At 39.2% G+C, this 12569-nt stretch overlaps 1 protein-coding gene across 1 annotated transcript in view; it reads left to right on the top strand.

The window, feature by feature from the left end:
* Window positions 1-12569, top strand: part of TNIK (TRAF2 and NCK interacting kinase) — a 669757-nt gene that overhangs the window by 589720 nt on the left and 67468 nt on the right. Inside the window, exon 22 of the mRNA XM_007946612.2 lies at window positions 1775-1959. Within this exon, the coding sequence (XP_007944803.1) occupies window positions 1775-1959 (185 nt within the window). The remainder of the gene's footprint in view (window positions 1-1774; window positions 1960-12569) is intronic.

Raw genomic sequence — 12569 nt, forward strand, 5'->3', positions numbered from 1 at the left:
ATTTGCATGAAATTCTATCTATGTGTAGTTTTCCTCTTCTGTAATAATATATATCATATTTAAACAGCACTGAGCATATTTAAAAACAAGTCTCTTCATATGCATGGATAGGACAAATGTATCTTCTGAGATTGAGACCACAGAGAGAGAGAGTGTGTGTGTGTGTTTCTGTGTGTGTCTGTGTGTGTGTATAAAAGCCCTAGCAAGTATGTTTGTGTCTATAATGTGTAATTTGAATTTTCAGAAGCTTCCTTTCCCAAGGGCTTCATTTCAGTTGATTTCATGACAAATTTAAAAGTCATTTTATTGTTTTCCACCTGATTTCTATGAAATTAAAAAGAAATGACTCCCTCACTTAACACTCTGAATTCCTAAATTTCTAGACCAAATAAAACACCTGAAGTGCCTCCTCTCCTTATCTTAACCAAAATAGTAATTCCTGATGGCAAAGAAGAACCATGATGATTTGTTGCTTTCTCTAAATAAAATTATAATTTTAAATAAAATAAATGTATAATTGAATTATACATGCCACAGTTTTTTTCTTTAGCCAATTAAGATAGCTTATCAAATGCCATTTAGATCACCTTGATTCTTATCATCCTACATCAGGTGAACTGGACAAATACATTTCTGGATTGAAATAAAGAGAGAATATGGCTATTAGAAAAGTATGGGATTTAGTATTTTTCAATGAGTTTCTCTCTCCCTGATCCCGTCTCTCACTGAATGCTCTGATTCCCACATGGGTCACTAATATAGGGAGAAATGGTAAGACTGATGTCAAATTGCTTCTTCCTCATTTGCATGCTATGCACCATGAGCAGTTTAACCCATGTGAATTAGAGCGGCCATGCTTTTGCAGAATTGCTTCACTCTGCATTGCTCTGAAAGCATGCAAAATAAAAGGTAGTCAGACATTAAGCCCACTGCCTGCAATATGCCTGGTGATTAAATTCCACATCATCACATCACATAAGGCTAAAGGTTTCATCATGCTCATGGAAAACTGGAAAATTGTCTCCTCTTTTGGTGTTTGCACATTCATTTCAGTACTCTTAGCCAGGGTTTCTGCCAGGTGACTGGAATTTTAAATAAAAGAAAATGAAACACCCATCATTCTGGAAGAGAACGTCCCTTTTTTTTTTTTAATTCTTGATTGACTCAGCTCTGTGGCCATAAATTTCAGTGGCACTGGGCTTTGGAGTAGGCCATCATTTGATGTGGTGCCTTTGCTCGCCAGGGAATGATGACACGCCAAATGAGTCATTGTTGTAGCTGGAACCTTGGGAATTGCTCTGTTCTGTGACTGATGCTGGATTTTGATACAGTAGCAATGAGATGAGGGGAAAGGCCATCACTGTGGCTTGGGCAGGAATCCCTAAATACTGGGGAATTATTTCTAATGCCATGTATTTTCCCATTAACTCTGAGGGTGACCAACTTCACCTTCCCAAAATAAAATGTGAACGCAGTGTATGTATATATGTGTACACACACAGCGCACATACACATATATACACATACATATTCAGAACTGAACAGTCTCAGTCTAGCTATTGGTTTTGAACAAAGTTTAAATTGATTTCATCTTTCTTTTCTAGTTTCTATGCGCTACAAACATCTTTTTCTTAGTTCCATGCAGTAACTATGTTTGTAACAGTTGTATATAGAGCTTTTTTTCTTGTTGCTTAAGCTGGAGCACTGACTTTCTGAGAAATGTAGCTCTGGTCCTATCTGCAATTCATGTGCTGAACAAACTTTTCTTTTGTAGGATCTGACGGCATTAGCCAAAGAATTAAGAGAACTCCGTATTGAAGAAACAAACCGCCCCCTGAAGAAGGTGACTGATTACTCCTCCTCCAGTGAGGAGTCAGAAAGTAGTGAAGAGGAGGAGGAAGATGGGGAGAGTGAGACTCATGATGGGACGGTGGCTGTCAGTGACATACCCAGGCTGATGTAAGAAGATGGCTTTTTCAGTATAGACTTGGGGGTGGGGCACAGTTTGTGGTGGTGGTTAATTGCTGTCGAGTTGGCTCCAATTCATGGCCCCCTTACGTATAACAGAATGAAACATTGCCCAGTCCCGAACCATCTTCATGATCATTGGGATGTTTGGCTCCATTGTTGTAGCTACTGTGTCAGTCCATCTCATTGAGTTTCCCTCCTTTTCATTGACCCTCTACTTTACCAACCATGGTGTGCTTTTCCAGCGTTAGTCTTTCCTGATGATAGGTCCAAAGAAAGCAAGTGCAAAGGGGCTAGGTCTCTAAAACAGAAGGACAAGAAATTTGACAGTCACTTAGAATATGTAGCATTTCTAGGCCCGTATATGCTTTGCCTACCTATTGTCACTGGATTGACTATCCCTTTGGTGACTCTTCTTGGTTCTTGTCATCTCCAGGGTAAACAATATCAACAGCCAGACTGTTGATTAATGCCTCTCCCCAGAAGTGAAAGTATGATATTATGGGCAGTGGCACTTTGGAATTCATAATAGCAATATGAGACATTATACTCCATTGCCCCATTACCCTCAGTAAATAAAGGAGGAGTGCTGTGTCAGCATGTGTTATCATCCCAGCAAAAGAAATAGGACTGAAATAATCTTGCAAAGAAACTTCTGATAATTTGACTTTAACGTCCCTCAGTTAAGATTTAAACTTCATTGTCTTCATCATTTCTCTTTTATCCGTTTTGTGTGACATTTGTCTTATCCACATCAAAGTCTTTGTCAGTCTCTCTAAAGTCTTTTTTTCTTATGTTTATATGTATATATACACTTATCTGTATTTCCTTTTTATTTTTTTTTTTTTTTTTTTTACAGTGGGCAGGGAAGCTGGGAGGCTCACTCCCCCCTTTTGGACTGGGGAGGGTATTCTGCATTCTGTGAGAGAACCTATCTTCATCCCAGATGGCCTCCAAAATTCAGACAAACAATTCATTCACATAATCACACTTACACACTTCTCTCATTTCTCCCCCAAATAACACAAAATATAGTTTCGCTGGTTGGATATAACTTTGATGGAATATAGTGCCAACTTTTCTGAATTTACTTTGTATTCACCTCCATTTCTTTGGTTCAGCTGCTAGCACTGATCATCACACCATACTCTCCGTGTAGAGGAGATGCCATTCTAGGTCACAGATGACTGTTCTGCCCAGCAGGGATTGGAAAGACAGGCTGGCCAATCTGCAGTGACATGCCATCCATTGATTAACCATCACTATGTACAAGTAATTCTGAGAGGCAAATTCAATTAACACAGCTGAAAATCCATAGTTGTTATTTTACTGTTGGTTACCCAGTTATTGGCAACAATAATTATGCTAAAATATGACATTTTGAAGCAAATTAAATTAAATTCCTTTTTAATAGCAAGTAAAATGTTCTAGAGGCAAAAATCACTAATCCAGAACATTTCCACAAAACTTGTTGGTCCTTTCAGTTTTTATCTTAACTCAGCATTAGTTAATTCTTCTAGCACATATTTTGAATTCCCTATCAGCAGTGATCATACAAGTATCAAGATGAGTTTGGATTATCAAATTAAAATATTGCTAAAACTCCCCCTCTGTGTTAGGCACTATGCTGAGAGCTTCGAGAGATTCAAGAAGTGTGCATGTGGATTCTACCTTCCAGAAATTTATACTCTAGTTGGAGGGAGAGAAAATTATACAGTGAAAGCTGTACAGTAATATAAACATTTTGAAGGACAACCAGTGACAGCTATGGAAGAGATGTTAAGTGTTATTTGTTTTCAACCTCCTCATCATATTTTTCAACCCTGGTGGTGTAGTACCTAAGCGCTAGGCTAATAACTGAAAGGTTGGCCGTTCAAACCCACCAGTCTCCATGGGAAGAAGATGTAGCAGTCTGCTTCCATAAAGATTCCAAAACCAAACTCACTGCCATCGAGTTGGATCTGACTCACAGCAACCCCTCCTTGGGTTTCTGAGGTGGTATCACTAGAAATAGATTGCCCAGTCTTCCTTCTGAGGAGTGGCTGGTGGGTTTGAAACACCAGCCTTCTGGTAACAGTCAAATGCTTTAGGCACTATGCCACCAGAACTCCTTCTATAAAGATTACAGCCTTGGAAATCCTATGGGGGCATTTCTACTCTCAGATTTCTACTCATTAGGGTTACTGTGAGTCAGAATCAACACAATGGCAATGGGTTTTTGGTTTTGGTATCACGTTTTGCCATCAGGATGGCTGAGCGGTCTAAGGCGCTGCATTCAGTTCTCAGTCTCCCCTGGAGGCGTGGGTTCGAATCCCACTCCTGACAAGCCAACCTTTTGGGGCTCTGGCAGCATAGTGCCTAAAGCACTTGACTACTAACCAGAAGGCTGGCGGTTCAAACCCACTAGCCACTCCTCGGAAGGAAGATGGGCCAATCTACTTCCGTAGTGATACTGCCTCGGAAACCCAAGGAGAGGTTGCTATGAGTCAGGTCCGACTCAATGGCACATAACAACAGCAACATCATGTTTTGCAAGGCTGTTCAAGATACTCATCTTTGCTACCTTGAAGGCAAATTTGTGACCTCTTCCCCCACTACAGAAATAGTCAACTTTCTAAAATTTTTTCAATAGACCTGTTTTGTTTACCTCTTAATGCCACTCCAACAGAAATACCACAGGTGGATAGCTTTAACGAACAGGGGTTTATTCTCTTACAGTTTAGGAAGCTAGAAGTTCAAGTTCAAAGTGCCAGGTCCAGGGGCTGGGTGCAAGACCCTCAACCTTGGCCTTCATCTCTGCCTCTTGCTCTTGGCCCACTGGAGCTAGAGGTGTTTCTTAGCTTAGGCAGCTCCTGGCTGCTGAGGCTGACAAACCCAAGGTTGACAAGTAAAATGGCACAGTGGCAAGATTATCAAGCAGTACAGCAGGCCACTAATTCAAGTCCATTAACAGCCCCAAGATTGACAGACAGCATAGCAGACTGCTGAAAAAAGGCTTGGCTACACTCAGGGTCCAAGCTTGCTAAAAAATATGCAGAGACCTTTCTCAGTGCTGCTGCTTATATACTGGAACCAGCAGACCACGTCCATAAGGCAGCTACTAAGCTGCTCCAGTAGATTCCACTATGGAGTTGTTTACTAGTCTTATCATGGGGAATTAACTCTATCTAGCTGCTCAGCCACTCAAAACCATCTCCAGGCAAGTTTACACACAACTTAACTACCACAAGACCATTCGGTGCTTCCTCTCAGCCATTGTGTGTACCTTGCCTCTTGTCTGTCTGGCAGTCTTCTTTCTCTTTAGAAATCACTTGCTTATGGCTCTGTTATCACAGGTGGAGCCTAGCTCTGCTTCTGTGCTGCTACTGTGCCTTGTGTGTGTTCCAGCAGTTTCATATAGTTCTTTGAATCATGGTTATTTATTAATATGTGATTGTGTCTTACTCTCATCCCTTTACTTTTAACACGTTGCATGGTGTCTGGAATATAATCGATCTTCAGTGACTATGATTTACATTTAATTGTGCTGAACTGAAATTGCAACCTTGACTTCAAAGAGTTTATAGCCTAATCCAGAGGAAAGACTCGTTCACAAATAACTGTCATCAAGATAAAAAGGAACATGGGGTAATATTAGAATGCAAAACAGTGGGAAGGGTTAAGTAAAGCCATAGAAAGTTGGGTTTCTTGAGAATGCAGGATTTATAGAGAGAAAAGTCTAGACTAGTGGAAACAGAATAAGAAGTAAGTACTTTAACAAGTAGCCACTGAGCAACCATTATGGGTTTTTGAAGAGGGAAGTGACATGATCAGTGCTATGTTTGAGAGAGATTCTCTTAGCAGGATGATTTGGAAAGAGGACAGAACAGAGGTTGGTAAACCAATTAAGAGGATTTAATACTATAATCCAGGTGAGAAATAATAAGCCAGCACTATCATAGAATGTTTATAGTGGAAGCAGTATTTGACATGGCTGTTGAAGACTTAGCAAATGTTAGATGAAGTGATGATTGAATGATCAATTAAAGAACATTTTTAAATATTTCATTATATGCATGGGATATGCCAAATGAAAAAAAAAAAAAAATTGCCCTCATTCAATTTCGACTAAAGATTCCTAGAAGATTGAGTAGAACTGCCCCATAGAGTTCCCAGGGCTGTAATCTTTATGAAAGCATACTGCATCATCTTTCTTCCATGGTGTGGCTGATGGATTCAGACTACCACCCTTTTAGTTAACAGCCAAGCACTTAACCACTGAGCCACCAGGGCTCCTAAAAGAAGACATAGAAAAAAGCAGGTACAAGTGTGTATGTATATGTCTGTGTTTACTCTTATTTGGTAAATACATACATATTTTTTTAATTGTGATTTAGGTGAAAGTTTACAGAGTAAATTCACTTTCCATACAGCAGTTCACACACATGTTGTCTCATGACATTGACTACAATTTACCCCAATGTAACAGCTCCCCTCCCACTTCCTCCCAATAGCCACCTCTTTCCTATGTCCATCCCTCCATGCACTCCTGCCCCCAGAGTTGTCTCCCTATGCATAAACAGCTCTTCTTTCTTCCTTGATTGTTCTCTCCAAGGAATGTACCTACCTCAGGTAAATGTTCAACTCATATGCCTGTCTTTTGTTTGGCTGGAAGCCACAGGTGTGGGTTCAATTCCAGACCTAAAGGGCAGCTAGGGGCCATAGTGTCAGTGTTTCCACCAGGCTCTATCAGAACAGCAAACCTGGTCCCTTTTTTTTTTTTTTTCCAAATGATTTTGAGTTTTTTCCCACATTGTTCTCCTCTCTATCCAGGATCTCTTACATAGATCCCCCTCTGAGTGGTTGACAGACAGTGGTAGCCAGACACCATCTAGTTCCTCCGATCTCACAGTCGTATAGGCTGCAGATTGTATGGTGTACCAGTCACTAACACTAATTGTTTCCATGAATCTTTGGTTTTCTTCATTCTTCTTTGCTCTGGACGAGGAGAGACCCATCATTGCATCTAGATGGCTGCTTGCAAGCTTTTAAAATTCCAGTCACTACTTGCCAAAGTAGGAGGTAGAACAATGTTTTGCGTAGTATGTTATGCCAATTGAGCTTGATGTCCCCTGCAACTATGGTCCCAAGCCCACAGGTTCAACTACTCACTCCCTCTGGGTAGCTGGCTGTGACCAAGAAGTGACCACAACCTTGTCCCTTGTCAGCTCCACACCTGGGAATTCTTACAGAACACACAAATACACTTGTAGAACCATTTTCTGCCAACCCTATACATGGTCTTGGGTACACTCCCTGTTGCATAGACATACCTAATAGTTCAGCCTACTTATTTGGTAAATATATGTATGTTTATATGCATATAAAAATACATACTGTCTGGTCTACTACAATATGATAGATATATACCTAAAAAACATCACACTATTTAAAATAAAAAAAAAACAAAAAACTACCATTCAGTCAGTTCCAACTCATCGTCACCCCTCCTTGGGTTTCTGAGGCGTTGTCTCTATGGAAGTAGATTGCCCAATCTTCCTTCCAAGGAGTGGCTGGTGGGTTGGAACCACCAGCCTTCTGCTTAGCAGTCAAATGCCTTAGGCACTACACTACCAGAGCTCCTCACACTATGAAAAAGATCCATTATAGAACATTTGTTTCTTTAGGAATAGAGTATTTCAGGGCTAGAGTTCATCTTATATATTCTTATCACCTTTATTTTCTGTTCTAAGGTAAGCCTTTACATTTTGTTTATATTTTTAGAGCAGAAAATAAAAATATTCAAGCATGGCTTACTACCATGATGTGTATACAAAAGAGCTTCTCAGAAATGGAGCACCAGCCATTCAGAAAAGCAGCGGTAGATACTGATGTTAAAAATCAACAGCTTTGTCTCCATACAGTTCTGGTTTCATATGTAGAGTATAAGGTGTACCCTATAATATTGGACATAACTAAGACAGGGTTCCCTAATTAATAAGTTGCACTGTTCCCAAATACCTCATCCATGGGAAAATAATAAGAGGAGGGAAATAGACCAAAATTATAAAAGTGATTACTTATCAATTATTTGATATATATCTCCTAAATTCTGTGATCCATGTTTCATCTGTCAGTTTATTGTACTGTGGTAGCTTGCATGTTAAAATTAAAACAAGTCCATGAGAGCCACAATATGACTTGAATATATCGCACCTGAATATAGAAACCATTTGAGGAATAGATTTGATGCACTGAACACTTATGACTGAAGACCAGATAAATTGTGGAATGACATCAAGGACATCATAAATGAAGAAAGCAAAAGGTCATTAAATAGAGAGAAAAGGAAGAGAAGAACAAAATGATGTCACAAAAGTCTGAAACTTTCCCTTGAATGCAGAGTAGCTAAAGTGAATTGAAGAAATGATGGAGTAAAAGAGTTGAACAGAAGTTTTCAAATGGCAGCCCAACAAGACAAAGTAAAGTATTATAATGAAATGTGCAAAGACCCGGAGTTGGAAAATGAAAGGGGAAGGTCACACTGGCATTTCTCAAGCTGAAAGAACTGAAGAAAAATATGAAGCCTCAAGTTGTAATATTAAAGGATTCCATGGGCAAAATAGTACACAATGTGGGAAGCATCAAAGGAAGATGGAAGGAATACACAGAGTCACTGTGCCTGAAGGAATTGGTTGACATTCAGTCACTTCAGGAGGTAGCATATGATCAAGAACCAATGGTATCAAAGAAGTTCAAGCTGCACTGAAGGAATTTGTAGAAAAGGAGGCTCCAGGAATTGATGGAATACCCATTGAGGTTTTTCCTCAAACAGATGCAGTGCTAGAGGTGCTCACTGGTTTATGCCATGAAATGTGGAAGACAGCTACCTGGCCAAACAACTGGAAGAGATCCATGTTGGTGCCCATTCCAAAGAAAGGTAATGTAACAGAATACGGAAATCATTGAACAGTAGTAATATCACATGCAAGTAAAATTTTGCTGAAGATAATTCAGAAACTGTTGCAGCAGTACATTTCATGGAACTTCCAGAAGTTCAAGCCAGATTCAGAAAAGGATGTGGAATGAGGGATGACATTGCTGATGTCAGATAGATCTTGGTTGAAAGCACAGAATACCAGAAATATTTTTACCTGTGCTTTATTGACTGTGCAAAGGCATTCAACTGCGTAGATCATAACAAATTATGGATAACGTTGTGAAGAATGGGAATTCCAGAACACTTAAATGTGCTTGTGAGGAACCTGTACATTAACCAAGAGGCAATTATTCAAACAGCATGGTTTAAAATTGAGAAAGGTGTGCTTGAGGGTTGTATCCTTTCACCATACTTAATCAGTTTGTATTCTGAGAAGATAATCTGGAAAGCTAGACTATATGAAAAAAACTTGGCATCAGGATTGGTGGAAGACTTAGTAACAACCTGCAATATGCAGATGATGAAACCTGCTTGCTGAAAGCGAAAAGGACTTGAAGAGGACTTACTGGTGAAGATCAAAGACTACAGCCTTAGTATGAGATTACATCTCACCATAAGGAAAACAAAAATCCTCACAAGTGGGCCAATAAGCAACATCATGATAAATGGAGAAAAGATTGATGTCAAAGATTTCATTTTACTTGGATCCACAAATCAATGCCCATGAAAGCAGCAGTCAAGAAATCAAACAACATATTGAAATGGGCAAATTATTAAAAAAGACGTCTTGGAATTGTTAGAGCAAAGATGTCGCTTTGAAGACTGAATGCACCTGACTCAAGCCATGGTATTTTCAATAGCCTCATATGCATTTGAGAGCTGGACAATGAATAGGGAAGACTGAATAAGAATTGATGTATTTGAATTGTGGTGTTGGTGAAGAATGCTGTGTTACCATGGACTGCTAGAAGAACGAACAAATCTCTCTTGGAGAAAATACAGTTGAAATACTCCTTAGAAGGAAGATTGGCCAGACTTTGTCTCACGTACTTTGGTCTTGTTGTCAGAAGGACCCAGCCCCTGAAGAAGGATATCATACTATGTAAAGTAGAGAGTTGGCAAAAAGGGAGAAGACCCTCACCAAGATGAATTGACACAGTGGCTGCAATGATGGGCTCAAGAATGGCAATAATTGTGAGGATAGCACAGGATCAGACATTGTTTCATTATTGTACATAGGGTCTCTGTGAATTGAAACTGACTCACTGGCACCTAACAACAGTTTTATGATGAGAATTTACTACTTTCATAATTAGGGAAAAAAATAAAAGCTTCATAGTATAGAAAGAAGGGAAGGAAAAGCCTACAAGTTAATTTACAACATATCAAACAAGCAAAAGAGGCATCCTTTTGTTTTGTATCTTCCTTTAAGTACCAGCACATGCTTTGGTTCCAGACAGTACACATAAGGCAGTCTTGATCATTATCACCATCTATGCTAGCATAGTCAATTAATTATGTAAAGTCTCACAAGTAATGCAGCCTAGACAGTCAAAACCACATCTCTTTGTGTTCCTTGCCTCATGTACACACAAAAAATCATAATTCTGACACCCTACCTGTTGCCCAGATTATTGCTGTGAGCCCCTTGTCTTCAGTTCTTTCTACCCTGCAATCCATTGTTCAGGTTTAGACCAGATGAATGTTCTAGGAACTTGGCCGTGGTCATGCTTTATCCCTAGTTCTCCAGGGTCTAACCCTACAACCCTTTCCATTTCTGGGGCACATAACTGTGCTAATATGTGCTTCAGCCTGACCACCTCATGAGTTTTTGAAAATAACTTGGATTTTTCCACTGTTGGGCCTTTTCTTGGAACAACTTGTCCCTCTTCCATCATTCTGACTTACCTCCTGCCTTATGTTTGAATATTTGTTTCAGATTTTTATGCTCTTCCAGATGCTAACCTCTTTAATTTCAGGAATCAGGTCTTTCACAGCTTTTATATTCACCGCTCAGTGCCAAACCAAGGGCCTTTCATATAGCAAGTGCTCAATAAATGTGTATTGGATTGAATTAAATCAATACCTCCAGGAATACCTTGACAAATCTAATTAGAGGGAATTATAGTTCTAAACCTGCTGCTTAATTACAGTAAATTTCCTATAATTTTCCTTCTAAGCAGTGGGGGGGTTTTGCCTTTTTTGTTTTTATTTTGTTTTGTTTCAGTCTTTATAGGATTTTGGACAGCTAATTTTTCCTACTCAGTCTTTATATTAGAAAAATAATTTTGAGAACAAAGGATTACCTTAACTATAAAATGATGTAGTAGTTGTTATTTAAGGAGCCCTGGTGGCATAGTAGTTAAACACTCGCCTGCTACGATCAGTGGTTGGAACCCACCAGCCGCACCATGGGAGAAAGATGGGGTAGTTTGCTCCCATAAAGATTTACAGGCTTGGAAACCCTATGGGGAAATTCTGCTTTGTCCTATAGGTCACTATGAGTTAGAATCAACTCAGTGGCAATAGGTTTGGTTTTGGGGTTTAGTTGTTGTTTTAGCCCTAGTGTTCTGTTTTGTAATCATTGTATTTTTCACTGTTTTATTATTAATGGGCTTTCTATTTTAGAACAGTTTTAGGTTTTTAGAAAGATTGAGCAGATCATACAGAGAAGTCCATGTAATTTACCCTATATGCAGTTTCCACTATTGACATCTTACATTAGTATGGTACATTTGTTATAATTAATGAACCAATATTATTAACCATTATTATTAACTAAAAAGGTCCATTAATTATTCAATTTTCCTTAATTTTTACCTAGGGTCCATTTTCTGTTCCATGATCCCATTCAGGAGACCACATTACATTTAGTTGTCAAATCTCCTTAGGCTTCTCTTGGTTGTGACAATTTCTCTGGCTTTCCTTGTTTGTTTCTTTCCTCTTTTATTGTGATTTGGGTGAAAGTTTACAAAGCAAATTGGTTTTCCATTCAATAATTCATGCACATTTTGTTTTGTGACATTCTTCGTAATCTCCACAATGTAACAGCACTCTTCCCACTTCTTCCCTGTGGCTACCATTTCCTTTTGTCCTTCTTTCTTATCCCTTCTTGCCTTCTTAGCTTTATCCTGGGCCAAATGCTGCCCTTAAGATCTCATATGGTTGATTGTTCTAATGAATGAGTACCTCCATGATGTTACCATTCTGTTCTGGTGTTACTGACCTGTCTTTGTTTGGCTGAAAGTTTAGCCATGGAGGTGAGTTCAGTTCTGGGCTTGATGGTGGTTCTCCCAGTCTCTGTCAGACCAGTAAGTCTAGTTTTTGTCTGATTTTGAGTTTTGTTCCATACTTTTCTCCCACTCTATCTAGAATCTCCTGCTGTGATCCCTTTCAGAGTGGTCAGCATTGGTAGTTGGTCTTAGAAGCTGGGGTTTGTGTGGTCCATTAGGCCTTTGGATTGTTTACTTACATCTTTGATTTTCTTCACTATTTGCTCTGGATGGGGAGAGACCAATAGTTGTACCTTAGATGGCCATTTGTAAGCTTTTGAGACCCCAGTTGCTACTCACCAAGTTGTATGCAGAGCATTGCCCATTTTTTCTCCCAGTCTGTAGATCTCTTTGTACTCTTTTGGTTAAGTCTTTTTTTTTTTTTCTTTTTAAATTTTTACTTTTATTTT

This window comes from Orycteropus afer, unplaced genomic scaffold, assembly GCF_000298275.1.
Source record: "Orycteropus afer afer isolate SDZICR_OR568_19922 unplaced genomic scaffold, OryAfe1.0 scaffold00168, whole genome shotgun sequence".
NCBI classification, from domain to species: domain Eukaryota; kingdom Metazoa; phylum Chordata; class Mammalia; order Tubulidentata; family Orycteropodidae; genus Orycteropus; species Orycteropus afer.